The sequence below is a fragment of the Oryctolagus cuniculus genome, chromosome 7 (genome assembly GCF_964237555.1).
Source record: "Oryctolagus cuniculus chromosome 7, mOryCun1.1, whole genome shotgun sequence".
NCBI lineage: Eukaryota > Metazoa > Chordata > Mammalia > Lagomorpha > Leporidae > Oryctolagus > Oryctolagus cuniculus.
Window position 1 is genome coordinate 63,237,976 of NC_091438.1, and position 27,317 is coordinate 63,265,292.

General features: G+C 41.6%; 1 protein-coding gene across 6 annotated transcripts in view; it reads right to left on the reverse strand.

Annotated features, from left to right (window-relative positions):
- Positions 1–13,239, reverse strand: part of NTNG1 (netrin G1) — a 390,729-nt gene extending 377,490 nt beyond the window's left edge. For 5 of the 6 annotated variants that reach the window (XM_051856224.2, XM_051856221.2, XM_051856220.2 and 2 more), the window contains exons 1-2: positions 13,011–13,239; positions 5,377–6,133 (exon numbers count right to left, since the gene is read on the reverse strand). In XM_051856224.2, coding sequence (XP_051712184.1) covers positions 5,377–5,622 — 246 coding nt within the window. In that variant the 5' untranslated portion in view covers positions 5,623–6,133; positions 13,011–13,239. Of the gene's footprint in view, positions 1–5,376; positions 6,134–12,686; positions 12,970–13,010 lie in introns of those variants that run through there. The other variant, XM_002715818.5, reaches the window with a different exon arrangement.
- Between the last annotated feature and the right edge of the window lie 14,078 nt (positions 13,240–27,317).

The window sequence follows — 27,317 nt, forward strand, 5'->3', positions numbered from 1 at the left end:
AATTGTTTCCCCTTATTTTTAAGTAAAACTAGAGCTCCACATAGATGATCCTTTTTTTTTAATCTTAGAAACATATAATATCAATATCAGGTTTGATGGTTTTAAGAAGTCATTCTCATGAATGGAATGGGAGAGGGAGCAGGAATTGGGAGGGTTGCGGGTGGGAGGGAAGTTATGGGTGGGGGGAAGCCATTGTAATCCATAAGCTGTACTTTGGAAATTTATATTTGCTAAATAAAAGTTAAAAAAATAAAATAAAATAGGCAATGTTAAAAAAAAGAAAAGAAGTCATTCTCCATTCCACCATCCACTAGGCTCCAAGGCTATCACTTAATGCTGCACATTTGCTTGACTCATCAATTTCTAACATTAGGCACTTGACTATTAGATGATATTTCCCAAGTAGCCCTTGAACATGCTGCAAAATCATATTTCGCCTTAAATTTGGAGTGCTGGTCTTACTTCTCCATTCTCCCTCCTCTTGGGTATACACCACCTTTACTTCCTTTGAGAGCAGCAACAATGTTCACTTCACTCTGGCACAGTACTCTGGGTCATGCTGTGAAACTTTATCACAACAGATATCAGAACATTTGTACACATAGAGAACACTATCTAGGAATAATGAATGACATGAGGTGGTTTTAGGTTTTATTAGCCCTGCTATAATCTTTGTCAGCTCCCTCTCAAGGCCTCTCCCATAAACCATGATTGCTACAGTGCCTGTACAGTTTTAACATAAATCCAGTAATTTCTCTCCAATTATTGTAGCTTTATATTTTCTGGAGATGCCATAGGATCAAAATGGGAAGTAGTGGGAAATCAGGCTATATGCAGCCAGGTTTTTAAAAAAAAAAATAGACTTCCTTAGATTTGATGCAGTAGATAATAAGGAACTATTGCAGGCTCCTCAACAAGGAAATACCTGATTTAGTGATACATTAGAAAGACTGATCTCCATGGAACTTAATTTATTACAAACATGAATTAAACTTTTCTAAGAAATAAGTCTAAATAATGAACTAGTAATGATGAAGCGTTAATGATGAAAGAACTGAAGGCTTTTAAAAATTCCATTCTAGCATAATTAAAGAATAAATCAGTTCAAATGAAAGATGTCACTGTTATTAAAACTTCATTCATTTACTGAGTTATGTTTCATGTGAATATAAGATCATTTGACTATTATGTAAGTCAGTGCCATTTCCAGTTTTTGGAAAATTGATATTAATTCCTTGTCATTAAAAACCTAACCAAGTTTATCAAATTAATTCCTCAAAGGCCACCTGATAGCCACCAGATGGCAATCTGAGCTGATGTCAAATCAGAAACTTAAGCTATGGATAGTCTTGGGACCATACATTACCATTCCCTCATCTCACAGGTTTCCCTGGAATCATAATACACAAAGGCTTTCCACTATTTTTGTAAATTTCATTTGAACATAATGAAATATGCTCTATCCACAAAGCTTATAATAATTAAAGTTTTTTAATAGAAGTATATCTAGAAATAGCACAATATGGAACGATCATTAATAGACCTGTTAAGCTACATGAATAAATGTCTATCAAGAGTACAGGCACATATTAGTAAATTTCCTACAGAAAATCAATTTTCATTTCCAATTCTGACATTTTATTTAGAAAAATTATACCCTTTCTTTTAATTATTCCAGTAAACATAATGAGGGTATTGCTAACTACACCTTAGAGTACTTTATTTTCTCCTTTTTTTTAGTAATATGAGTCTACTTGTAATTAAAGGCATGCTGCATTAATGATGCTGAAAGTCTCCAAGGAAAACATTTAATGTCCACCTCATAATATTATGCCAAAATTACATGCACAGAAGCCTTTTTAATAATCTTTTTTTCCTAATTTAGTTTTGATTGGCTTTGAAATCTATGGCAGCACTCAAGGGTTCACATTTCCACAGCCATCAGCACTTCTGCACCATAAATCGTACAAACGCACATGACTTCTTTCATCTGTAGGCTTCTTTTCAAAGCTTCTGTTTAACTTATCTAGAAAATAAGCTTCAGGCTGGAGATAATTTTGCCATTTTTAAGCCACTGGGGTGTTGCATGAAGAGGTGACAGCTAAGTTTGTCTAAACAGAAAGAACAAACCATAGCTTTGTGTTGTCACTTCAACTTTACATCCAGGTTCTGAACATCCTATCTGCTCTTAAGCATGTTGAAACAAACTGTCATCACTAGATAATCTGTGTTTTCTGGCTAAGTTATGCTACCTGAAGCTTTTAATATGTCTTTTACAAGTACATTATCCCAGTCTGGAAAAAAATTAACCTTCCTGTACCCTCATATTCTTAGCTCTAAAATGATGATAAATAGAAATGGTATAATTCTCCCAGAAAACTAATGTTTATATATGCCAATACAATTAATATACAACTTAAAATTGCTTGATATTGAAGATTTATTAAGTGTGTCATCCAGGTTAGCAGGCAGAGCTCTATAGTTGAAGGTAATCATAAGCACATTTTCCCCTTAAAATTTCACTGTATATTAAAATAAATGCAACACTCATGGACAGTCACTGGCATGCAAAAATGAGCAAAGTCAAAAAGTGGCAACACAGCCTCTTAACGCAATGCCAATGAACTTCATCGCTACATTAAATTAATCGGCTATGGGAATTATAGGATATTTCTCTGACCAAATGTCCTGTCAGTGCTCAGAATAGCTATAGGCACAGCTAATAAGGGTGTCACTAGCTGAGCAAGTGAAACCACTTTGCAGCAAACATTTACATATTGTGGCTAAGTAGTGAGCGTGCTCATCTGGCAGCTACCCTGATGTAATAGGCCATAACGACTCTAAGGGAGCAGGTATGGATACAAGTGTCAAGGCAGCAAGAACGCCAAAGTCATAACACAAATGAATTTATGGATCCCCATTAGACCTTGCACTAAGGAGCACCTAACCGGCTCTGCTCTGACAGCATCCTGAGACGCTTTTACAGTCTTGTGTCAGGAACCCTTACACCACCAAGTTTTATGGAAAATCCAAAACTGCAGAAAGGAAATGCTGCTATATTAGTCCATTGTTATTGACTTTGCCTAGAATAGGCACAAAAACAATCCCGAAGTGTACACATAAAGGTAGATTATTAAGTTTTCTATGCCAATCATATGGATATTAAGGAATACAAATTAAGGATGCATAGATAACATCCCACAAACCTCACACTCTCCCTTAGAAAACCATTCTGCTCATTGCAAGTTTAAATCCACCATGGTTTCTGAATATCTGCACCATGCCAAGACTTAGCTTTTTGAGACTGACCTGTGGCATTTCAGGCGAATACATAAAGCACACACGTTGCTGCACTTGAGAAAGCCAAGGGATATCGTGGTAGCTTTTGTTTCTCATTTGGTCCCTGACACCACTTTGTCAGTGGATAGGTGGGAACTGGCTTGTGTAAGACAGACCATGTCCCAGTGAAAGGCAAGCTAGGAAGTTCTGTAGTGTGCCCTTTCCCACTTGGGATGGGTGTAAGAGGCATGCTGCAAACACCAAGTCAACTCCTCCACACAACAGAGAGGAGCAGTGCCAAGCAAGTATTCTCTGGCCAGAGGATGAGATCAGGGGAGCTGCCTGTACAAATCACACCTTGAACACACTGTCCAGAGCTTACGCAAGTGGAAACAGTATCCTGGAAAAGGACACTTGCAATTTTATTTAGACCTGTAAATTATTAAGCAATTCCTAGGGAAGCATACTGTTACAAGTGTCATGTAAACCAATATATAGAGCTAGAGTGTTGCTAACAATAGGAAGAATTGGCCCAGAGCTTGTCCTCTGCTGTAAGGAGTAGAAGAACCTATCACCTGGACAGCAGTTTCACCCCAGATTTGCAATGAGAGCTTAAATTTGACTTTTTATGAGAAATTATTTAAGATTTTATATAATCCAACAAATGTCCTGGCTCTTTTACAGATTTATTAGAGTTTTGCTAATGTGTTTCAATAAACTTCTCTGAAAGTCTCTGGTTCCTAAAATGCAACTTCTTTGCAAAGCACATACCAGTTTCCCAGAGAGACCGGCCTCCCTTTGAAATATTCAGTCTTTCTGGCACTTTAGTCATAGTGACACCTAATAGCCAAGCTCTTTTTCTCACTCTCCACAAAATCAGGTTTAGACGATAATTCAAACCAGTCCCCAAAGGCACTTCTGAAAAATGGCAGGCCCTTAGCTTTTAGGTGAAAACACTCTTTATTGCTCAAAATTGTTTCCTGTTACAAAACCTTTTCTCTAGTGCTAGGGCTAAGATGATCTTATGCTAATTTAACTCACTGGGGACTGGGAACAGATGCTACCTTGATTAATAGTTTCACTATCCTGGAAATGCCAGGCCAGGTTCAAGATAATAAAATCAGGTAAGAATACTATTAAAATCTGCCATGCGATGATATCTGTTATGTGAAGAAAAATGGGATCTCAGTTCCTGAATCAATTATAGACCACCTATAATAAAAAGCACCACATATACCAAATGAACACACTACCTAAATTCTTTAGCACACGAATCTGAAGCATTTTAATCACCAATCTCTTCACCAATACCTTATAGGTTATAGCTATGGCCATAATGGAAATTCAATGTTTCTCCACTATTATCTTTCTATATATTTAACTTTGCATCCAGAAGATTTTGATGGAGCATGAGAACAATGAATTGTGTAACTATGCTTACAGAAGCATCCTACCTGAATGGGTATGCCCCAGGCCACTGCTTTTCAGCAAATATGTTTTCAACAGTCCAACATTCATCAGTAAAGTACCCATAGAAAACAGTGATTCTTGAAAATCAGGGGCCATGTGAGTTGGCAAAAGACTTTTCTGGAAGACTTAAGTTGTTCTCTCTTCTGCTCACTAGTCGTCTAATCAAGGAATTCCAAATCACCATAGCTCCAGATGAAGAAAACCATGAATTCTAATCTAACCCTGAACGATGGATTTTGGGAAAGACCTTACACAGGTGTGTTAAGAAACTCTTATGTTTTTAAAACTGGTTTTGCCGATGGACTTTATCCTCAGCAAAACACACAGGGTCTAATCATACTTATCCAAAATGTAACCTTTAATTGGACTTTTTCTAATATACATGTACTTCACTTGCCTCAGTGAAACTTTTGGTTTTCAGGGAAGCAGTGCATCAGTCACCCTGTGCAAACAATAACTCCAGAAGGTGCAAACCTCCATCGAGAATGATGCTGGCCTCTTAGCCCAAATCTACCACCTGTGGATTCAGCACATGGCTTGAGCTGAATCTTCACATTGACCACATCTGTATGCATACAGTATGTGACCCCATTCTCTGAAATAGTCTAAACAAAAGGGTTTTCTCACCATTGCACAGAAGGTCTCAGGAGGATCTCCACAGGTAATATCCGGAGGGTCCAGCTTCACTTTCAGGTATTTTGTCATGTCCGTGGATTCAGGCTGACAGGCCATGTAATCCCAAACTTTTCCTTCTTCTGTGTAAATCTGCGTCTTACACACGTCGTAATGCCCCCACACCAAAGGGTAGGGCTGCATCACTGAGGACACGGTGACCCAAAGGGCATGGATCGACAGGAATCTTGACAAATACATCTCTAAACTCTTTGCAGTCTCCGTGGTTTATTTTTGACCTGTCTCTATCTTACATAAATATATAAGCCTCTATATAGGTAGGTCCATATATTTAAAAAAAATAGATGAGGAAGAGATCTCAAAGCAGATTCCAAAACCAAATGCGCTGGGTTAAACACTGTGCATGTTCAGGTTTATTGAGGACACTGGTAGAGGCCTAACATACTTGTGGATTAAGCGTTAGCAACAACTCACAGCTTCCTTTTTTTTTTTTTTTATTTTGTCCTAGAACACATCTGTTAGACTCCGGTCTGGTTTGGTTTTTGTAAAATATGTCCAGTAGCAGATAATAATTTAGCAAAGTGATGGCTCTCCCATTGTACATCCAATAACCCTGAATGATCCTCAGTGTTCACGGCTCACAAGGGATGCTCAGACGTGTTGAGATATCAGTATCTGAAGCAAAAGGATGAGTGTCACTAGTCTGGTGTCTGTTTCCCATCAATCATTCTTCTCTTCTGGCACCAACACCCTTTTGGAAACAATAAGAGTAAGAGTTATTGTCCCAGAATCAATGCACTATGAAATATATGATATGTTGATATTTTGGGGTGTGATACAATATACAGTAAATTGGTATAATATGGATAACTGTACTCAGCTGTGTTGCTGCAATCAGCAAACCAGGAAAATCACTCATGTTGGGGGGGATTTCGGTATGAAGGATTTAACTCTTCCGTAAAAAGGCAGATGTGTGTGTATTGCAGGTGAGTTACAGGTTTTCACTTCAAAACATACATTTCCATCTTGACAAAACTGAGAGCAAGCAGCTAGATCTAAACATTTCTCATATACTGCAGTGCTAGAAAAATCTCAAGGAGAACAATGGGGAAAATGAGTACTTTTATAACAATGACAAGGAAATGACAATTATCCATATGCCTTTTTTTTTTTTCCCATATGCCTTTTGTCTCTTGGCAAAGAGACCCTAAAAGTCTCCAAATTCCTTCTACATGTCTTAGCTTTCGCTAGCTGGAGGGAAACCCAGCATTATTGGCAAGGGCCCGTGCTTCTCAATTTGCTCATTATATTAGAAGAATTTAGCATCTTTTGTTTAGTTGCATTAAGTGATAATGATAACTTGGCTCTCTGGGAAAATATTCAAAATTACAACCAAAGGAGTAAATTTTCATTCCATAAGAATTTTCTATTTTCTTACATCTTTTTATAGCCATTACATCTGCATTTGCAGTTACTTTCTGTAACAGAAGAGAATTTGTCCCAAAGGCGAATATTATACACTGCTTTAAAACTAAAAGCTCCATAGTAAAACGCACAATTTAAAATGCACATATAAAAATAGCTGAGGGTGAGTTAACAGGCCGTGAAGCAGAATAATATGGCACTAATTCTAAGAGGAAATAAAAATTACTGTTTAAAAGTACTTCTGGTTAACTGATAATGGAGCCTATACAACTACGGGTACAAGTCACTGGTAAGTCGAACTGGCAACTTTTGTATTTACAGATCACTAGCCAGACCTAAACAAATGCCAGTATGTGGAATCCAGGTGTTTCCAAAAGTGCATCTGCTTAATCATTTATTTCCTATTCACAGGCCAATAATGAGCTACTTCTTAATTCAAAAAGGAAAAAAAGCCTGCAAATTTGGGAAATGCCATTACAGACCCTTCAGTTCACATAAAACAGTTTAAATATGGAATTTCACTATCTTTAAACAATCTTATAAAAGGAATTCACTATATTTAAATAATATACCATCTTAAAATGAACTAAGCCACAGAGACTATGAAATGCCAACAGATGGTTGAATTGTGTTTCCATAGCAAAGTAATTTATAATAATTGCTTTATGCATGCAAGTGCAATTTTCATTATATTCAATTCATAAAATGTTATCATACAGCTGCAATTTGTGATATTTTCTATTAGGCAAAGTGTTGAATATTTGAGTTCCTATGAAGCAATAATTAGCAGTTTGTCTAAACATGTATAAACTACAGATTTGAATCTGCCTCTTCCTTGTAATGTAAAGACTGTACTATCTTCCGCACATTTTGAAATCTTAAGCTAAAAAGAAAAGAAATCACGAGGAAGCATATGTTGTGGCTACTATAGTCTTCTGCTTTTTCTCAGATTCATTAGTAATTCAGATAATACTTTCAAAAACTTCCACCAATTTGACAATTAATAATCTGAAAAGTTGTCAGAACGATGCAAATCTACCTTTTCTACTTGCGTTTTTCAACTGTTTCAGACCTTAAGAGGAAACACACACTCATGGGCAAAGACACAGGTATTACACGCGAATCAGTGTAAAATCCACTAGGTCAGAAATTAACTTCACTGCATAGTCTCAGATACACAGCAGTTTATTTATCAAGAACAACATAGTCTCAAGCACCTGGAATTAACAGATTGTTTTGAGTTTAAACTGAATGAAAATTACGTGTCAACTTTTAACATTAAAACTGAAATTCGAATGCTCCCTGAGATCAGGCTTCCTGTTGCTGGTAACCTACCAATGCTATTCCTCTAATCCATATAGTCTTGGGTACTCTGCCCTAAGCCACGTTTTACTTTACTGCAACCATGAAATAAAGGGTGACCACACATTTGCACATGAAAAAAATGGACACTAAGAAAATGTATGTGAACCTGTTACTATCTCCTGACACAACAGCAATCCCAATATAACGAATTCTCATTAAAGTATACCAGAGTTATAATGATGGTCATTACACGGAATTATGGACTACACCATTGATCGAATTTAGAGAACTGACAAGGAAAACTGCAGAGGAGTGCAAGATATTTGAATATTAGGCAGTTGCAGGACTGTGCGACAGACATTCTTGACAAGAAGCAGCCAATTATAGCTTAAATTTCTGGCACATAACCAGTTGTGATTAATAGTTTTCCATTACATTACAGACATATTATTAATGTATTAAAAATGTCAAGCTTTGGCAAGCACTAATATGGCATGGCTCAGTTAGTCTGCAGAATTCACATTTAATGAGCTCCCATTGACACAGAAGGAGATATTGACCATGGCATATTACAGATCAGGAGCAGAGGGTCACTAAGCTGTTCTTTAACATAATTATTTGATTTCATCCTCATTTTTATGTTTGTCGCATCACCTACTAGGCATCCTTCAGCTCAGGGGCTTCTTCACTGTGCCACAGTGGAGTGCCACACAGCACTTCAGAGAAAATCCTTTTAACTTCAAATTAATGAGAAATGAAATCTCCGAATGTCCACGTCGTACAATGGGAAAGAAGCTTCTGAGAAAATCAGGAATTTGCTATTAAAGTATAATTATGTATATTTGAAAGAAAATAAAATGATGTAAAAATAAAATGGTATTTACACTCTGGCCTCCATTACCTAATGGCACTGGTTGCCATCTGACTGTGCTTTCAACCAGGTTAAAAATATCAATTGCTTCTTCAAAGCTAGGACATCTCAGCAAATAGCTAGGCAAAGCGATTATGAAAAGGACAGTCAATGACATATTTTTGGATTTAATATACAAAACGCATCCCTTCCGGCCCATAATTGAACTAATTGCCAGGTAAAACGGCCTCTGAATTTGTCTCAGGTGTCTGGATCACCTACAGCAGAGCAGCTTCAGAGGAGCTCCGGGCAGCCCCAATTCTAACACTTCACTCTGCAACCCTTGGGAACCCACTTGTAATCAAATAATGCAATCCTCTCTACATGTGAATGAAAGGACTGAGAAGTCCTCTTTGATAAAAACATGCAATAATATCCTGTGAGTAGTACATAGACCTCTGCTGCATAAATTTGTGGGGCTAGTAAAAAAAATACAAAATTATGTCATGGCTCTCAAGTGGATGGATATTGGTGATCAGGAAAAAATGAACTAAAAATGGCTTTGCATCCATGGAACAGATTTTCCAGGATTGTGTACCTAGTTCCCTTCCACCTTGGCTTAACTTTGCAGAAGGTATTTCACAGGCTCATTGTCTCATCATAGTAAAAACAAACAAAATATTGCATGAACAAAATAATGATCAAAATTATAGACAATTATATCCTAAACGCAATTGCTAATTTCATCAGCTAAGAGGAAAATATTGCTAATAAATCTATCAACTGTAACTGGCTTTTGGCATTTGTTTTATTACATAACCTCACTAGGAGGTGGGGGTGGTGGTAGCAGGCTATTTATTCCATAAATATTCAGCTGTTCAGGGGCACCTGAAATAGACAGCTATTGACTCATTCCTCATAGACATTAAGAATTTTATAAATATGCATGCTTGTGAATGAGAAAGAACAAAAGAAAAGCTGACTAGAATCACATTCCATTGAGTGGAAAACGTAAAGAGATAAAGATATCCAAACTCCATAACCTCTCAAAATTAGCAGCTTCCAACACAGTTATCCTAAGATTGATTACATGAGATATTTTAACATATACTGAATGCTCTTTGCCCTTATTTATTTGTTGTGAAGAAAGCATTTTCTAGTCATCTTAATGGGAAACCTGTGTTCCTATTCCTTTGTTAACTGTCTCTCAAAATACAAGCAATTTAACATGTTCTACAACAACACCGGCATGTCTTACTCATGCTTGATTGGGCATGATGGACAACTACCCATCATGAGACTCTTAATAAAAGCAAATAATAAACCTTCGTATTTGAAAGATCTCTATTGTCCCCCAAGAAAATATTGACTAGAGAAACTCGATAGCACTTTTTTTGCGGGGGGGGGGGGCAGGACATTTGGGGATAGGACAGTAATAAAATTATTTCAGGATCAGTTAAGCCTGGGAGAAATCTGGTGTTTAATTACCATACGAACAACAAATACTCCATTATTATGCAGGGAAGTTCAGAGATGCAAGGCCTCAATTACACATCTGAGAAAATCTACACCCACCTGAAGTTTTAAAACAGAACTCTGGGTTCTGAAAATAAAATGAGTTTTAAAAGTATGCTAAATCTCTTACTGACCTCTAACTCAATAAAATTCATACACCCACACTTCTTGGTATTAACAAAGAACTGGTTTTCTAAGTTGCATGAAATTTTATTTCTTTTCAAGTAACTTGGTGCTTTTGTAACTCTCAAACTCTCTCCAAATTTTATAACACTTAGATAACCAACAAATAATGGAATACTTGTTTGATTTTTTGAAAATTGCTTCCTGATGTCTTTCAGAGTAGTAATGGAAGCAAAGAAAGGAATGTATACGAATTGCAAATATATAAAAGGAAACTGCAAAGCAGATTACCCTCCTACTAAAAAGCCATACTGAACCACTTCAACACACAAGCCCAGTGGAAGCTGACACAACAAAAATCCTAAAAGGAAAACGGCTTTATGTCCAAATAAAATAAACTGTTTTCTCACAAGATTTTTAACAGTACCCCTCTGAAATTTCCCAGTGGGAAATATCACCAAATTAATAGCCAACTCTGTGGCCTTCGGAATGCCCTCCTGTTGGTTTGCATGGAATCGGGAAAAGAAAAGATATCCCAAGTGCATGTAGGCTGGAACAACATTCTATGTGAAATACTTTGATGATTTTTTTTTCCTTGCATGCTGATCCACATGCAAAATCTAAATTTTATCTTCACGAAAAACTGAAAGTTGCTTATCTTCCAAAAGAATCTTGGACAGTTACTGAGCTCCTTTCCCTTTGCCAGAGAGAAAGGGAGACAAGAAAGGCATTCAAAGTGACACAGTTCCAGACACTTAACAGAATGTGGGACTCTGATGCCCCACGGACAGCCACTCCTAAAGGACCACAGAAACCAGGAAAGCCTGGCCTGCCCCACACCCCCCAAGAACGGGATTTCTGGAAAACTTTCTAATAAGCATAACCACTTAGCATATTTTAATAAATGATGTGGATGGAAGAGTCTCTGTTTTTTTTTTTTAATCTCTGTAAGATAAGAAAACTTTTAGTATTTTCGGTCATAAAATAGGGCCTTATTTCTAGAGCAAATCTACTGCCAGATTCGCCATATGTTTAGTAGAATTCTGAATCTTACTCAGAATTTTTCCCTCAAGATTGATAGGCTGTAAAGAGAAGAATGGAGGAGCTGGGGGTGGGGCTGGGAGTGGGAATAAAACCCTCTACTCTCGGAAATCTACACTTGATGGAACGACAGGAACTCAACCTGAGGCTGCTTTAAACTCTCCGAGAGGAATCTTCCCCACCCTGCCCTGTAAAATGACAACCGACTCTTGAGTGGATTTCGGAAGAGGATGGTCCCTGGGCGAGGTTACCGAAATAAACAGCAGAGGGCGCACTTTCTTTTTTTATCTAAGTTTTCCCTCACATGAATCACTTAATTGGTTATTTTGGGCCCAATAATATTCAGTATTACTTTGTATTATATATAGATATCCACGGATCCACACTGGAGAGCAATTCAATGTCCCTAGCTGAATCCATCAACTGAGGAAGGTTACGCCAGTAAAGGATCGGAGAACGTATCCCAACCGGCATTCCCGCACCAAGTCTCTCTCCCTCTTGCAATCTCCCTTGCTTCCCAGCTGCACAACATGGGATAGTAATGCTTTAATCTCGCACCAATAAAGGAGATTTTTTTAAAGGGCGACTTCAAAGGCTCCCGGTGCGGCCACCGGCTCCTCGGGGCTGGCAACAGGGCAAGTTGTCTCTTTCTCCCAAAGCAAAGACAACTGACAAAAGAAAAAGGGAACCCAAACCCTCCCGAGCGTGCTGAGGGGTCAGGTGTGTGAGAGCGAGAGCGCGGCGTGCCTGGCAGCCGGGCGTGGAGGCACCGACCCATGCCTGCAGCGCCCAGGCTCCGGACCCCGCAGCCAGCCGGGCGCACATCCAGGAAGACTCGCGTGTGGGTGTGAGGGGGTGCGGGCTGTGTGTGCGCGCAGCAGCTCCGCGCGCTGCCTCCTCCAGGCGCTTCACAAAGTTCCTCGCCCACCCGGAGCCTTCCCTCCCGCCTGTGGCTGGACCGGGTTGGGTGGGCAGGGAGCCGGGGCTGAGGGGCGCAGACCTGAGGCGCGGGTCGCCGGCGGACAGGGCAGCCGGTGGCACTTACCGTGGGGGCCCGTTCGCCCTGGCGCGGGGCGGGAGCCGAGCCGACGGCGCGGGGCGGCGGCCCTGGCCAGCTTGGTGCGCCTCGGGCGGCGGCCGCAGCAGCGGAGCCCGCGGGCGGCGCTCGGGCGGGCGGCGGCAGCTCCCTCAGAGCCTCCTCCCGGACGCGGGCGGAGCGGGAGGGGAGGGGGTGTGGACCCGAGCCGCCGCTGCCGCCGCCGCCGCCGCCGCCGCAGCCCCGGGTCCCGAGAGCGCCCGGCGACTGCGGGAGAGGAGCCTGCGGCCCCGGACCCCGCGCCCGCACGCCACGCCCCGCCGGCTGAATTACCTTCGCCCGGCGCCCGGGGAGCCTCCCGCGCGCTCGCTCCCTCTCGGAGCCCGCGTCGAGAGGGGGGAATTCCTTCCCGTTGACGTCCTCTTCGGAAATGCCAAAGATCAGTGACTTTGACAGGTAGATGAGGGGGAGGGAGCAGGGGCGGGCGGAGAGGAAGAGAGGATGAGAAAGGTGCCTCTCTCCCTCCAAAACCCGGCGATATTAATAATGGAATCGCAGCCTTCGGAGGCCCGGCCGGCCCCGCCGCCCGCCGCCCGCTCGCCCCGCGCCTCCTGGCGCCGCCGCCGCCGCTGCCACTTCTCGCCGTAAACTTTTACGGACGGATTTTTTTTTCCTTCTTTTTGTGTGTGTGTCTTTCTTTTCTTTTCTTATTTGTTTGGGCTTTTTTTTTTTTTTTCCAAGATGCAGGGCGATTTTCTGGTCCCCCGGTGGCTCAGAACCAGCTGCCGGGCGGTTCTATCCCGCTTGGCACCGCTTTCATTTTTAAATTTTCAGATGGAGACGGCGAGCTCGGTCAGAAAGGGCATCAATCAGGGCAATTCGCCTTGGCGCCAAGAAGATCCTCCAGGAGCAGTTTCGCCCGGGCTTCCCTCGCGCATTCCTCCACTCAAGTCAGAAATGTCACCGCCGCACATCGCGTTGACGGCTGCGAGACGCGGCGCGCCCCAAGTCCGTTTGATGAAATATACATGGCCCGCGCCGCCTCCGGCTGGCGGTGCCGGGGGCTGCGCGCCCCGCCCGCGGCGCGCGGCTCGGACCCCGCTCGCGGTCGGCTCTGCGCAAACTTAGGGGCGCGCTGGAACCAGAGTGAGCGCCGGGGCCGGGGCAGCCGCAGCCCTCGCACGCTCGGGCGGCCGGGAGCGTTTCACTTAACAAGCGGATCTCCTGCAACTGCCAGCAAGTGGAAGGACTGCAAACCTTCTACTACCTCGAGACCTGGGCGCTCCGAGCGGTCCTAACTCCGTCCCGCTCGCTGTCGCTGTTGCAGCTCTGCCCCGCGCCGCCGCAGCCGCTCCCAGCGCACCCGCACCCTCCTTGGCCCGCTGAAGCCGGCGCTCCCTTAACTCCTCGTGCCCCTTCCCCTTCGGCCCAGCCCGGCCTGCCCCGCGCTCCTCAGTTCCTTACCCCAGACCATTCCCAAGCACACCCTTGGCCCCCAGCCTTGAGCGCGGTGGGGTTTTTCAATCAGCAATTCCCTTGCGCCCGATATCCCTGGAGCCCGCTCATTTTGAAACCCAGTTCCATTTAGAAAGGTGAAGTTCAAGAGAAAGAGAGAGCTGTGCATTTCAGGCTTCTTTGGACTTTCCCAAGAGAATGACAAATGCTATGGGGCCCCATAGCTTCATTCTCCACCGATGGGGGCCCGGACTCACCTAAGATCACTCTGAGCTTCCCACTAACGTCAAATAAAAACAGCTGGTACTTAGGTAAGATAGGAACAAACTTTAATCACATATGAAGAATATAAGAGGGAAAACCCTCTGATGATCTCAGAAATCTGCAAGGCTCTCAAAACCGGACAATTGCCTGCGATGTAGTTTGCTTCAGTAGGGTGGGGACCGTGAGCAGCAGCGAGGGAAAGGCTAGTGGGTGAGGTTCAGCTCCTGTCCAGGGATTCTGGGAGAAACTGTGGGGTGAATATTCCACTCTTCCGCGCTTGCTCGGAGATGGGGCAAGCTGAAGTTCAAGGGGCTTCCAGGGCACAGGAGCCTGGCTCTAGTTGGCTCAACATACAGCAAAGGGTAAGCACTGGGTTCCTGTGAGCACTTGGTCACCTACACACAGTAAAGGCAGGGGCCTAAGAGTAGTTGCATGATTTTTCTGTGATGCCTGGAGGTTGGTGGTGGTGGTGGTGGCTGAGGGGAGAGGGGTAATGTTTGAATGGTGCTTGCATCCAGGCCCTCCTTGGCTTGAGCAGCCAGGAAGGATGCAGAGATTCCAAACTGCCCAGCCTCCCCTCTAGCAGAGAGCCCACAGAGTCCTCTTGACTCCTGCAGTGCAGTAACCTGCGATTTCTTTGCTTTCCTCTTTCCCGCCTTTGTACTTTGATTTCGAAAAGGGGCCAGGGTTGTGGCATAGCAGGTGAAGTCTCTGCCTGTGATGCCAGCATCCCATATGGGCACAGGTTGGAGACCTGGATGTTCCACTTCTGATCCAGCTCCCTGCTAATGCACCTGGGAAAGCAGCAGAAGATGGCCCAAGTGCTTGGGCCCCTGCACTCATGTGGGAGACCTGGATGGAGCTCCTGGCTCCTGGCTTTCACCTCGCCTTGCCCTGGCCATTGCAGCCATTTGGGGAGTGCACTAGCAAATGGAAGGTTCTCTCCCTCCCTCTTTTCCTCCCTCCCTCCCTCCACCTCCTCCCCCTCCTCTCTCTGTAACTATGCTTTTCAAATAAAAAGTAAATCTTAAAAAAAGTGGGGTGGGGTAGGGTGGGGGGGGAGTTAAAAGTCCTAGGACACTGGGTCATTCTGGCTTTTTTTTTTTTTTTTTTGACAGGCAGAGTGGACAGTGAGAGAGAGACAGAGAGAAAGGGCTTCCTTTTGCTGTTGGTTCACCCTCCAATGGCCACCGCGGCCGGCGCACCGCGCTGATCCGATGGCAGGAGCCAGGTGCTTTTCCTGGTCTCCCATGGGGTGCAGGGCCCAAGCACTTGGGCCACCTCCACTGCACTCCCTGGCCACAGCAGAGAGCTGGCCTGGAAGAGGGGCAACTGGGACAGAATCCGGCGCCCAGGGCGGGACTAGAACCCGGTGAAGGCGGAGGATTAGCCTAGTGAGTCGCGGGGCCGGCTTATTCTGGCTTTTCCTCCAGTCTCTGGGCTTCCCCACCAGGTCTGAAACACACTGATTATCTGGAGGTGAAGTCACCATCTACCCTCCTACACAGACCCCCAGACCCCATTTCCTGCTGTGACAGCCTTTGGCAGTGGGACCTGGAAGCGGTGCCCACTGTGGCCTTCTCAGCAATCACTGGCTCCCTGGCCTGGACACTGAAATGCAGGCAGCCCTCAGCCTTTCCTCTTCCTCCTGCTCCTTTCTCTCAAGCCCCTTCTGAGCTTTCATGATCAGCCTTATCTGATCATTCCAGGTCCTTTCCCCAAAACAAAACAAAACAACAAAAAAAGAAATTTATACAGAGATTAGGAAAATCCTTCCTAAGATACAGTGAGATCATGTGATACAGGACCCCAACCTGGAGAAATGTCAAACATCTGGGACCTACCCTTCTTACCGTCTTCTTGCACTCTCACTCCTTCCCAGGATTCCCTGGGCGGACTGCAGCTCATATAACTAAGCTGGGGCTAGGGCCCCCATGCAGTAGGATGATGCCTCCCTGTCCAGGAGCAGGAGAGTCTTCCAGAAGTGAGTTTTCCTCTGAGACACATGATCTGACTGCTTCAGAAGCTCAGTACATCACCAGCTAAACACATGGATCTAAATAGGGAGCAAATGCAAATCACTGGAGTTGCTTCCAAACAAAACCCCTTCCCCTCCGTAAATCACTTCCTCCTCCAGAGGGGACAATGGAGGCAGGACTTGTTCTTCAAAAAGCACTTTGAGTGGGCCTGCTACAACCTCCCAGATTGAGAATCCATGAACTAGCATGTGTATAGTCAATCAGCTGTTTTGAATTTATTTTCACAAGTTTGTTTATATAAGATACACCAGTTAGAAATTCACTTAAGATACTTCACCAGCAACAGAGAAAATAATTTAGGGCATACTTACTTTTGTTCATCATTTTTATAGATATATATAAAACCTTCTTTGGAAAGAATGATTTTCTGTTTTTATTTAACCTTTCAACTTTTCTTTTTCTCTCCTCCCTTTTAGATAAGAATGGTTTGATCTTTCAGTTTTCTGACTTCAGATCCCTGGCTGGTTCCTATCCATTTCTCATTCCTCCTCAATTTAGATATCCAGTTATTTGTAATCCTGTTAGATCTGTAACTGTTGTTCATTTTTCTAGGTTCTCAGCTGCCTAAAAATCTCTTTAGAGATTTGGCAGGGTTGTTTAAATACTTGCAACTTCAGTATGCCAAACTGGTAGTGACGGCATATTTGCAATATATCTGGTCCAAAGAGACATGTGTCTTTTTTTATAAATAATATAAAGCGCTTGACATAAAATAGGTGTAAGATAAATGTTCACTGCAGGTGTGAATAATTATGCCCATTCCCAAGAACCAGTTATAGCCTCCTTGGTAACAGGAACTGACTCCAACCACATTAAATTAAGACATAGATGTCCAAAATATCCAACACTTAGGCAGTCTGGGCTGCTATAACAAAGTACCATGGACTGGATGGCTTATGAATAACAGGAATTTCTTTCTCACAGTTCTAGAGGCTGGACTCTGAGGTTAGGGTGCTGGAGTGGTTGGGTTCTGCTGAAGGACCTCTCCCGTTCTCCTATGGCAGAAAGAGAGCTACAGAACTCTTTGGGGAGAGGGTCCCTTTCATAAGGGCACTAACCTCATTTATGAGGTTTTTTTCTTGATGACCTAAATACCTCCCAAGGGCCCTATATTTTAATACCACTACACTGAGGGCTAGGATTCCAGCAGAAGAATTTAGGAAAGACATAAACATTTAGTCCAAGGCCAAGGGCAAGTCTGTTTGACCAAATGTGTACTATGTGATAGATGCTTTGTATAACCGCTGCCCGTGTCCCAGTAGAAACATCTTTCCCAGCAGTTATAAAAACCTTTAGCTCTTTCTTGCCTCCTCCTTGTGCTGAGGGACATGTTTCATTACAAAGCCATTAGCAGAGTAGTTTTGACAGGTTTTGAAGTTCCTTACCTGACAGACTTATTTAATACTTAAATATTTTGACATTTAAACCTCTGGCAAGCCGTAAGCATTTGATCTGGGCTCTATCAGCAGATTATACTGGAATTTTCCTGCTATTGTAGGTGTACCAAAGATGCTTTTCTTGAGCTTTACATTCATAAGCCCGAGGATGGGGGATTTGATCTAGTAGTTAAGACACTGCTTAGAATGCCCACCTGCTGTATTGGAGTGCCTGGATTCAAGTCCTGATTCTGCTCTCAGTTTCAGGTTTCAGCTAATGCACACCTTGTGAGGCAACAGCAGTGGCTCAAGTAACTGAGTTATGTGGGAGATTTCAGATGGATCCCCAATTCCTTGTTTTGTCCTTGTCCAGCTCCAGCTGTAGCAGGCTTTTGTGGAGTAAACCAGCGGCTGGGAGATATCTCTCCTACTCTTCTTTTCAAAAAAAATAAATAAATAAAATATCAGATTTATAAACTCAAATCCATCAAGTACCAACTATGCCCCCCATAGGTATATCAACAATAATGTTGGCTGGCGCCGCTGCTCAATAGGCTAATCCTCCACCTAGCAGCACCGGCACACGGTGTTCTAGTCCAGGTCAGGGCACCAGATTCTGTCCCGGTTGCCCCTCTTCCAGGCCAGCTCTCTGCTGTGGCCCAGGAAGGCAGTGGAGTATGCCCAAGTGCTTGGGCCCTGCACCCCATGGGAGACCAGGAGAAGCACCTGGCTCCTGCCTTCGGATCAGCGCAGTGCGCCGGCTGCAGTGCACCAGCTGTGGCGGCCATTGGAGGGTGAACCAACGGCAAAAGGAAGACCTTTCTCTCTGTCTCTCTCTCTCACTATCCACTCTGCCTGTCAAAACAAAACAAAACAAAACAAAACAAAAAAAACCAATGATGTTTAATTGCTTTCCAGATTGATAGAAGACCAAATGACATATTGTTTGATATAAAAGATACTCTGATTTACTGGTTGCTCTTACTAAAACACAAAGAATAGCAAAGGTCTAAGTAGTTCACAGTTAATAACTGATGCAGGTAACATGACCTCTCATACCCACGTGCTTCCTTCTGTATGGTACTTTGGAAATAATAAGATTAGTTGCTTTGTTACAGTATTTTTTAAAATGCACAAAATGTGGGTTTTGGTATTTTTTCTAAGAGAAAGCTTAATAACTTAAAGTTAGCAAATTTCTAGCCAAATTTTATCTAATTTTTATTCCAATCTTAGTATTCTAGAAGTGTTTGACAGGGGAAAAAAGTTTCTTATTTTTGTTTATCCTCCCTTATCCATAAAAAGTCATTTTTTGATTTTCATGCTTTCAGAGTACATGACCCAAGACATTTTTATCCAACCAGTAAATCTATCAAAATAACAACACCCCAGGCTTATATTGCTCATTTTGTTTTCTTTCATAATCAGAACACATAGTTAATATTTGATTAACAGAGTACCTTTGAAGGCTGCAAAGAAAGCCATCACACCAGTAGATGTGGATAATGCTATGTCCGAACAAGCTCAGTGAGCTTTCACGCACTTTTTTTTTTAAATATGTATTTATTTATTTATTTGAAAGTCAGAGTTACACAGAGAGAGAAGGAGAGGCAGGGAGAAAGAGAGAGAGGTCTTCCATCTGCTGGTTCACTTCCTAATTGGTCACAACAGCCAGAGCTGTGCCAATCGAAAGCCAGGAGCCAGGAGCTTCTTCCAGGTCTCCCACAAGGGTGCAGGGGTCCAAGCTCTTGGGCCATCTTCTGCTTTCCCAGGCCACAGCAGAGAACTGGATTGGAAGTGGAGTAGCCGGGACTCGAACTGGCGCCCACATGGGATGCCGGCGCTGCAGGCAGTGGCATTACCTGCTACGCCACAGCGCCGGCCCCCATGCACTTACGTTTTATTGTGAAGAGTTTGTCTTCCTAAAATCATTAACTTGTTTCTTGAAAAGAAGCAGTCCCTAAATTATCATGTTGGATGGAAAAGTTCATTCTCAAAAATCAACAGCTGTGTAGATTTTGTGAAATGTAATTTTTTTTTAACTTTTGAAATGTAATTTTTATAGTTTCAACTACTCCACAACAAAATCAGCAGCCTTTTCAAATTGTGAAGGAAGATATATGGAGAAAGATTGAATAACACCCCTTGCCTAATTTGGAGTTGTCTCCGCCAATTCCATCCCCGTGGTTCCATTCAATAAATACTGATGGAACTGGCCTTGTCTGCTGAGAACTGTCTGAAGTACTGAAGGAAATGGAAAGGCCTCAAGTTGGGGGCTCACAATCATGTTAGAAAGTTGGACATCTAGCTGTAATGTACATTTCTAATACTATATAGAGATAGTTAATAGAATAACAATTATAATGGTTCTATCTACAGACTCGTTTTGTACTCAAGATGGGGTAAATATGCACAGAAATCTCTCTCAGGTCACTGACCCAAACTATGATAGAGTGCAGCCTCTCAGATTTAGTGGCTTCTGTGGGAAGTTCTTGTATTGCCAGATAAATGTGGGCCCCTCCCCCACCCAGTAAACCACTGCAGTGAGAATTTCTCTGACACATGATACTCCAAGGATAGAAAAATGGCAGACATAAAGGAGGACCTAAGACATAAAGGAGGACCCTAAGATTGTAGGGTGCCATTTACTTTGGGGTGTTATCTACACAGATGTACCTTCCTGATCCATCTTGCCTTTCTTGACTCCATGCTTCTGAGTTTAGTTTGAGGTTTACTTTGAAATGATTACTTTGCTGATTTTATCAGTATTGTTTTCATCCTTTAGCTTCTGTGTTGAATGGAGGTAGTGGATATAAGCTGGATGTTGGCATATAGTGAGTAAGACAGATTCATGCCAAGTGACCTTGACTTTCCAGAAGTCTGCCATCTCTTCAGCAAGAGGGCTCTCTCTGCTCCCCAAAATGACTAATACTCTTAAACTCTGCCTTGATTTGTAAGGGAGGGGAATGAAATAAGAGGCATTATGATTCCTCTTCTTACTTTAATAAGCCAGGAAAAACTTGACTGTCACTCCTCCAAACTTTGAAATCCCTTAGAAAATAGCACAGTTATAAGATTCATTTCTTTGTCTCCTCTCCCTTCATTTTTTTCTCTTCATAGGGTTTGAAATTTAATATCACTATGTTAAGAACCACACTGGAAATAACAAAATGAATAAGGCAACTCCACCACCACTGCCCATAACTTACTCTCTATGAGAGAAGGCAAATTTGTAAACAAACCATGTAATATTTGTGCAGAAACTAAGACGAAACACCACAGGGAGCAAGTGAGCCCCACAAGGAGCAGGTGAGATACAGGGTTAACATAAAACCCATCCTCCTAGGCAATTCTGGGAAAAGCTGGGTAGATGAGATGATCTCTGAATTACATCTCAAAAGAAGAGTAGGTGTTCTTCCAGCCAACAAAGGAACAAAAGCCATTCTGAGGAGGAAGCAGAGAACAAGGTCAGGAAGACTAACACAATGGGTCATGTTTTGGCACTTCTAAGTAGTTTGGTATGATTGCAGCTCACAATGCCCTGCAGATTGACCCTTGTGGTGAACACTTACACACATTTTGACACTAAAGATCTATAACAAGAATTGAGGGCAATAGGAGAGAACACCAAGGAAAAGAAAGTCTCCTGTGTTATTTAGGCAGAGACGCATGAACATGTCAATAATTTACCATTGTTGTACTAAAAAAAAAGACAACTTCATATGTCTCCACCTAATAGGGTAAAGTAATTCTCATTCAGTTCTTTGTAATCTGTTCAGAGAATAGAATGATCTAAAATAGCAAATAATTTTAAAACTTCAACATTTGGTTTTTGAATATATTATATGCCTTTTTTTGGCAGGACATAGACTTTCCTAATGCTTAGATCAGTATTAAAATTAGTTGGATTTCCCTGAGTAAGCACTGACAGTGTGAGGACAGGGCTGTAGAACAAACTGGAGACTGGAAACCGAAGGTCCAAACATCAAACCAGAGAGAAGCCACACCTGAATATGAGAGAGTTGAGTCATTAGTAATTGTAGATAACAATTAAGTTTTAGGCAGAAAGAAACAGTCCCCTCCCCATGGCTGAAGTCTATAGAGTCATGTTTTCCACTTCCCTTCTCAAACCATACTGCTTAAAATGTGAAAGGAGGCTTTACTCTACCTATCTCATCGGGGACCTGGAATCTATCTTCAGAGGATAATGCCATTGGTGTAAAATGTAGAAGGATCAAGAAAGCTTTACATTTTTGGACAGGAGAGCATGTTGGTGCCCTATGGAAGATGTCCTTGGGCTTGGAGAAGAGGTCACTGAGAGAGGGAGACCCTCTGCGCATTCTTGGTCTCTCCACTAGAATTGTATTGGGCTGGATGCGTTATGCAGCTAAGCTCCTGTTATGGTGCTCTTATATCAGTAATAATAAAGACTTACACCTCCTCCCAAATTATTCGCCAACAAGAATGAAGAAGAAATAATAATATACCACAGAGAATGATGCTAAAGGGGCCGGCACTGTGGCATATTGGGTTAAGCCACTTGCTGTGACACCAGCATCCCATATGGGTTCCAGTTCGTAACATGGTTGCTGATGTGCCTGGGAAAGCAGCAGGAGATTGTCCAAGTTCTTGGGCCTCTAACACTCGTGTGGGAAACCTAGATGAAGCTCTTGGCTCCTGACTTTGGCCATGCCCAACCCAGGCCATTGTGGCCATTTGGGAAATAAACCAGTGGATTGAAGATCTCTCTCTCTCTCTCTCTCTCTCTCTATGTGTGGCCTTCTGTCTCTGTAACTCTACCTTTCAAATAAATAAACAAAATTTTTAAGAAGTATGCTAAAATCTTGGATTTTAACATAGAAACCATTTTGCATAATGGGGAAAGGGTAATAAATTAAGGATTATAGTAACCAAGTACTTTTTTTAAGTCAAAGCAGAATTCAAATTTATTTTTCTTTTTTTGTAGAGATGCTTAATCTAACTCTTAAGTTGTTTATGGCCAGCAAGTCAGGAGAGATATATTGACAATAAGGAAAATTCAATTAATCATTTTTTAACCTACCTTTTTCACATACTCCAGATGCATTCTGCATTTTTAAACCTTAATTTTCTTGATAATCTAAGTAAAATGAGACTTTGGAAATCACCTCTTTCCTCAGCCAATATCCTGAAACTGTATCTGCCCCACTAGTCTAATGGCTGAGTTTGCAATAAAGGTTGAGAGCAAGACTGTCAGTTACCGTATATCATGGTATATATGTTATTGTTAAGATGTTGCAATTCTCCCTATATTAAGAATTGATTTATAGCAAGAAGAGTCAGATGCTCTTAGCTCAGTAAAATATTCAGAAGCATAATGTAGGATTTCAGCCACCAAAAACACAGAGACTTATCTCAGTGCATGGTTAGCTTAAAACCCATTGCATATGTTTAGATGCTGCAAAGGAATAATAATGTAATATATAATAAAAATAGCGTAATAATGAACGTAACACTGGATTAAGAGCCAAGATCCCAAACTCTTGTTAAAATACTTTCTTGCTGCATGAGTTCACTTCGCCAAGTCTTAACTCTAACGTCTATAAAATGAGGAAGAAAGATTTGATGAATCTAAGCAGTAGGTGTCAATGTGGGGTTCATAGACTTTTCACCTCAGGATGACTTTGAGGGCTTGCTAAAAATCAGGTTCCTGGGCCCATTCCACTGAATCAGCATCCTCCCAGGCAGTTCCTATTGAAGCACATTAAAGTTCTAATGTCGCTAGCCTAAGGTCTGATCCAGATTTTGCATTTTAAGTCTTGCTTTGAGATTGGGATCAATTTAAATAAAAGCTATGATAAAAATAAATCTATCCTTCATATCCTGGGATAATAGAATAGGATATCCAATTTCTAAAAGTTGTACATCAATTTCTATATATTAGAATTAAGTGGGATATATATTTGATTCTTTGAAAAATTAGACAGAATAAAGGCCAAGGACTTTGAAATCATATTTTGAAGACAGAAATAAATCAAGAATTTGTCACGTAATACAGTTAATTTGTAACTATGCTCACCAAAGCACAATTTCTGGAACATATGTATTAGCTATGAGCTGCCATAATCTCTCTTAGAAGTATATTACTCAACTGGTAAACACCACTCCTTTGAACACTAGCATAAGATCTAGTCATGAAGTGTTAAAAAGCTTTTGAACATTTTATTCTGGTTGAGTTTCTTCAAAATCAGTCGGTGATTATTGCACTGTCTTTACTGGAACTAATATAGCTATGCAAAATGTTCTTGTGAATTATTACAATCAGATTTTGACAAAGGTCAGAACTTCCAAAACATTTCAGATTAAAAGCTTGCCAAATAAACTGCATAGAAGCAAATGAGTGTGTGTATTTTATAAAATCTGCATATATTTTCTGTGTATTCAAGTTAAAGTTATTGTATAATGTAATATGATGTTTTTGGCAAGTCTCCAAAAACCATAGTTCAAGTCCTTGATACAGTGTTTAACAACTGCATGTCCTTAAGGAATTGGCCTAATCTTTCTTAGCCTTTATTTTCTCAAATGTAAAATGGGAAGAATGGGAATAACTGTGTATCCTTGTAGGATTGCTGTGAAGAACAAATGTGTATTTGGTAAAACAAACAAACAAAAATGAAAAATCCTTTGCAAATGTTAACTATCATTTACTTTCCATATTATAGTGTTGAATCTTCCATTATTAATATGTCTGCACAAATTCTGACATTTATGTATTTACTTAATAAACAAGCATGTTTTACCATCTATTATGCTCATATTGTATCAAAAACTCCAGAAAAGACTCTGGCATTGTGGTACACTTGGTTAAGCCACCTCCTGGGACTCCAAAATTCCATTTGGAGCACCTGTTGGGGTCCTAGCTACACTGCTTCCTATCCAGCTTCCTAACAACGCACATGCAGAAGATAATCCAATTGCTTGGACCCCTGCCACCCACACTGAAGACCCAGATGAAGCTCCAGGCTCCTGGCTTTGGCCTGGACTAACCCCAGCTGTTGTGATCATTTAGGGAGTAAACCAGTGGATAGATCTCTTTCTTTCTCTATCTTTCCCTGTCTGTCACTCCACCTATCAAATAAATAAAATCTTTTTTTAAAGGCCCTGAAAACAAATCCGCAAGTGTAAGATGTAATTTCCATGCTTAGGGCAAATAGATCAATTTTACTTGAGGATTTTATAACAATATCACACTGTGTATGATCAAAAACTGAAATATACATTCTAAAAACTGTCCAGAAATGAATAGAACTGCTCTTTCTGATTTCAAGGATCGTTTCATTGAGGCAGGTGGACACTGAGCTAGAATTTTCAGAGTTTGGCGGGTAAATCCTGGGGGGAATTTCAGCATGCAGGAGACGGCATCAGGGCAATGTCAGGAGACCAGGAGGTGAAGACTGTGGGGGAACTACAAGTCACAGGAATCAAGGTCTCAATGTAGAAAATAGTGGGTGTACATTTGGAATATTGCATAAGCCCAAAGTCAATGTTGCTTCTACTCCACAGTGAAGAGTTTGAAATGCATCCAGGAGACAATATGGAACAACTGAAGTTCTGAGTAGGAAAGGCCCATGAATAAGGTTATATGGGTTTCTAAATGTAAACTTATTTGGAAATAATGTTAAAAACCAGTCAGGAAAGGGAGATTCTAGAATCAAAGAGAAACAATCAGGAGGTTATTGTATGAAGCTAGAAAGACAACGTGTTTCATTTAAACTGGTAGCTCTTGAAATAGAAAAGAAAGAGAAATAGATATGTGAAAATTCTGACAGAATCTTTAGAAAAATAATTTTAAGCTAGGCCATTATCTTAAATTACAGAAAAATGAAAATAGTCCTATAAAGTGCTTATGTTTTCATTTATATTCAAATGTTCCAATGCACATATCTTTCCTTCATTCAATCAAATATTTACTGAATGCATTGTATGTGCATTGTTCTAGGATCTTGAGATTCAATACTGAACAAAATGAAGACTGAACCCATGAGCATCACATTCTAGTTGGGAGACAAAGGGATAAAATTAATAAAAGTAATTAATTAGAAAAGTATTGGGTTTGAAAAAGAAAAATATAGGAACATAAGAAAAAGACCAGGGTATAAGATAATTGGAGTGATATGTTGAGGGAAGACTGTAGAGTAAAACACAATTTCAATATAGAAAAGGTGGAATCGAGCAAAGCCTGGTGGAAGAAAGAGCTAGCTCTCAGCTTCCCCAGCATGATGGGAGAGTCCACTATGTGGCTAGAAATTTGCGAATTTGTCTTGATGTTTTTCTTTCAAATATTTATGTATTTATTTTAAACCCTCTGTAGAAAGAAGGAGGGACAGAGAGAGAGAGGTATCTTCCATCTGCTAGTTTACTCCCCAGATGGTTGCAATGGTTGGGCTGGGCCAGGCCAAAGCCAGGAGCCAGGAGCTTCTTTCACATCTCCCAAGTGGGTGCAGGAGCTTAAGGACTTGGGCTATGCTCTGCTGCTTTTCCAGACACATTAGCAGGAAACTGGACAGGAAATGGAGCAGCTGGGTCTTAAACCAGTGCCTATATGGGATTTCAGAGCTGCAGATGGTGGCTTAAACCCACTACACCACAGTGCCAGCCCCACAAATTTGGTTTTTTTTTGTTTCTTTTTAAAGATTTATTTATTTACTTGAAAGGTGGAGTTATAGAGAGGCAGAGGAAGAGAGAGAGAGAGAGAGAGAGAGAGATCTTCCATCCACTAGTTGACTCCCCAAGTGGCCACAATGGTCGGAGCTGGGCCAATTTGAAGCCAGGAGCCAGGACCCTCCTCTGGGCCTCACATGCAGTTGCAGGGGTCTAAAGACTTGGGCCATCTTCCACTGCTTTCTCAGGCCATAGCAGAGAGCTGCATCAGAAGTGGAGCAGCTGGGCCTTGAACCTGAGCCCACATGGGATGCCGGTACTACAGGCGGCAGCCTTATCCACTACACTACAATGCCTGCCCCAACAAATTTGTTTTTAACATCTGATAGAAACTTACAGCAAGTTAATTTTAAAATTTGGTATTTCCTGGAACACTTTGAGGCTTAACCATTTTGCATTGTATACTCTATAGTCCCCTATAAGGTGATGTTGAAATTTTAGAAATGAATAGATAGAAAGAATGGAAAATAGTGCATTTTTCCTTACCTGTTGTCAACTAGCATTATTATTAGTAGCAGAAATATCATTGACTTAATATAGATATTTCATTTCTATATTTTCTAAGTTCCTTTTCTTATTCATTTTCAATTTTAAAAATTTGTTCCACACCACTATATTCCCAAAGGGAATTTAGGCCACTTCCAGCTCTAGCCAGGTTAAGCTGCCCACATCACAGAGTGCCTGAGTTTGATATGTGGCTCTGCTTCTGACTCCAACTTCCTGCTGGGAAGCAATGGTAATGGATCGAATACTTGGATTTCTACTACCTCTATTGGAAACCTGGACTGGGTTCCAGGCTACTGGTTTTG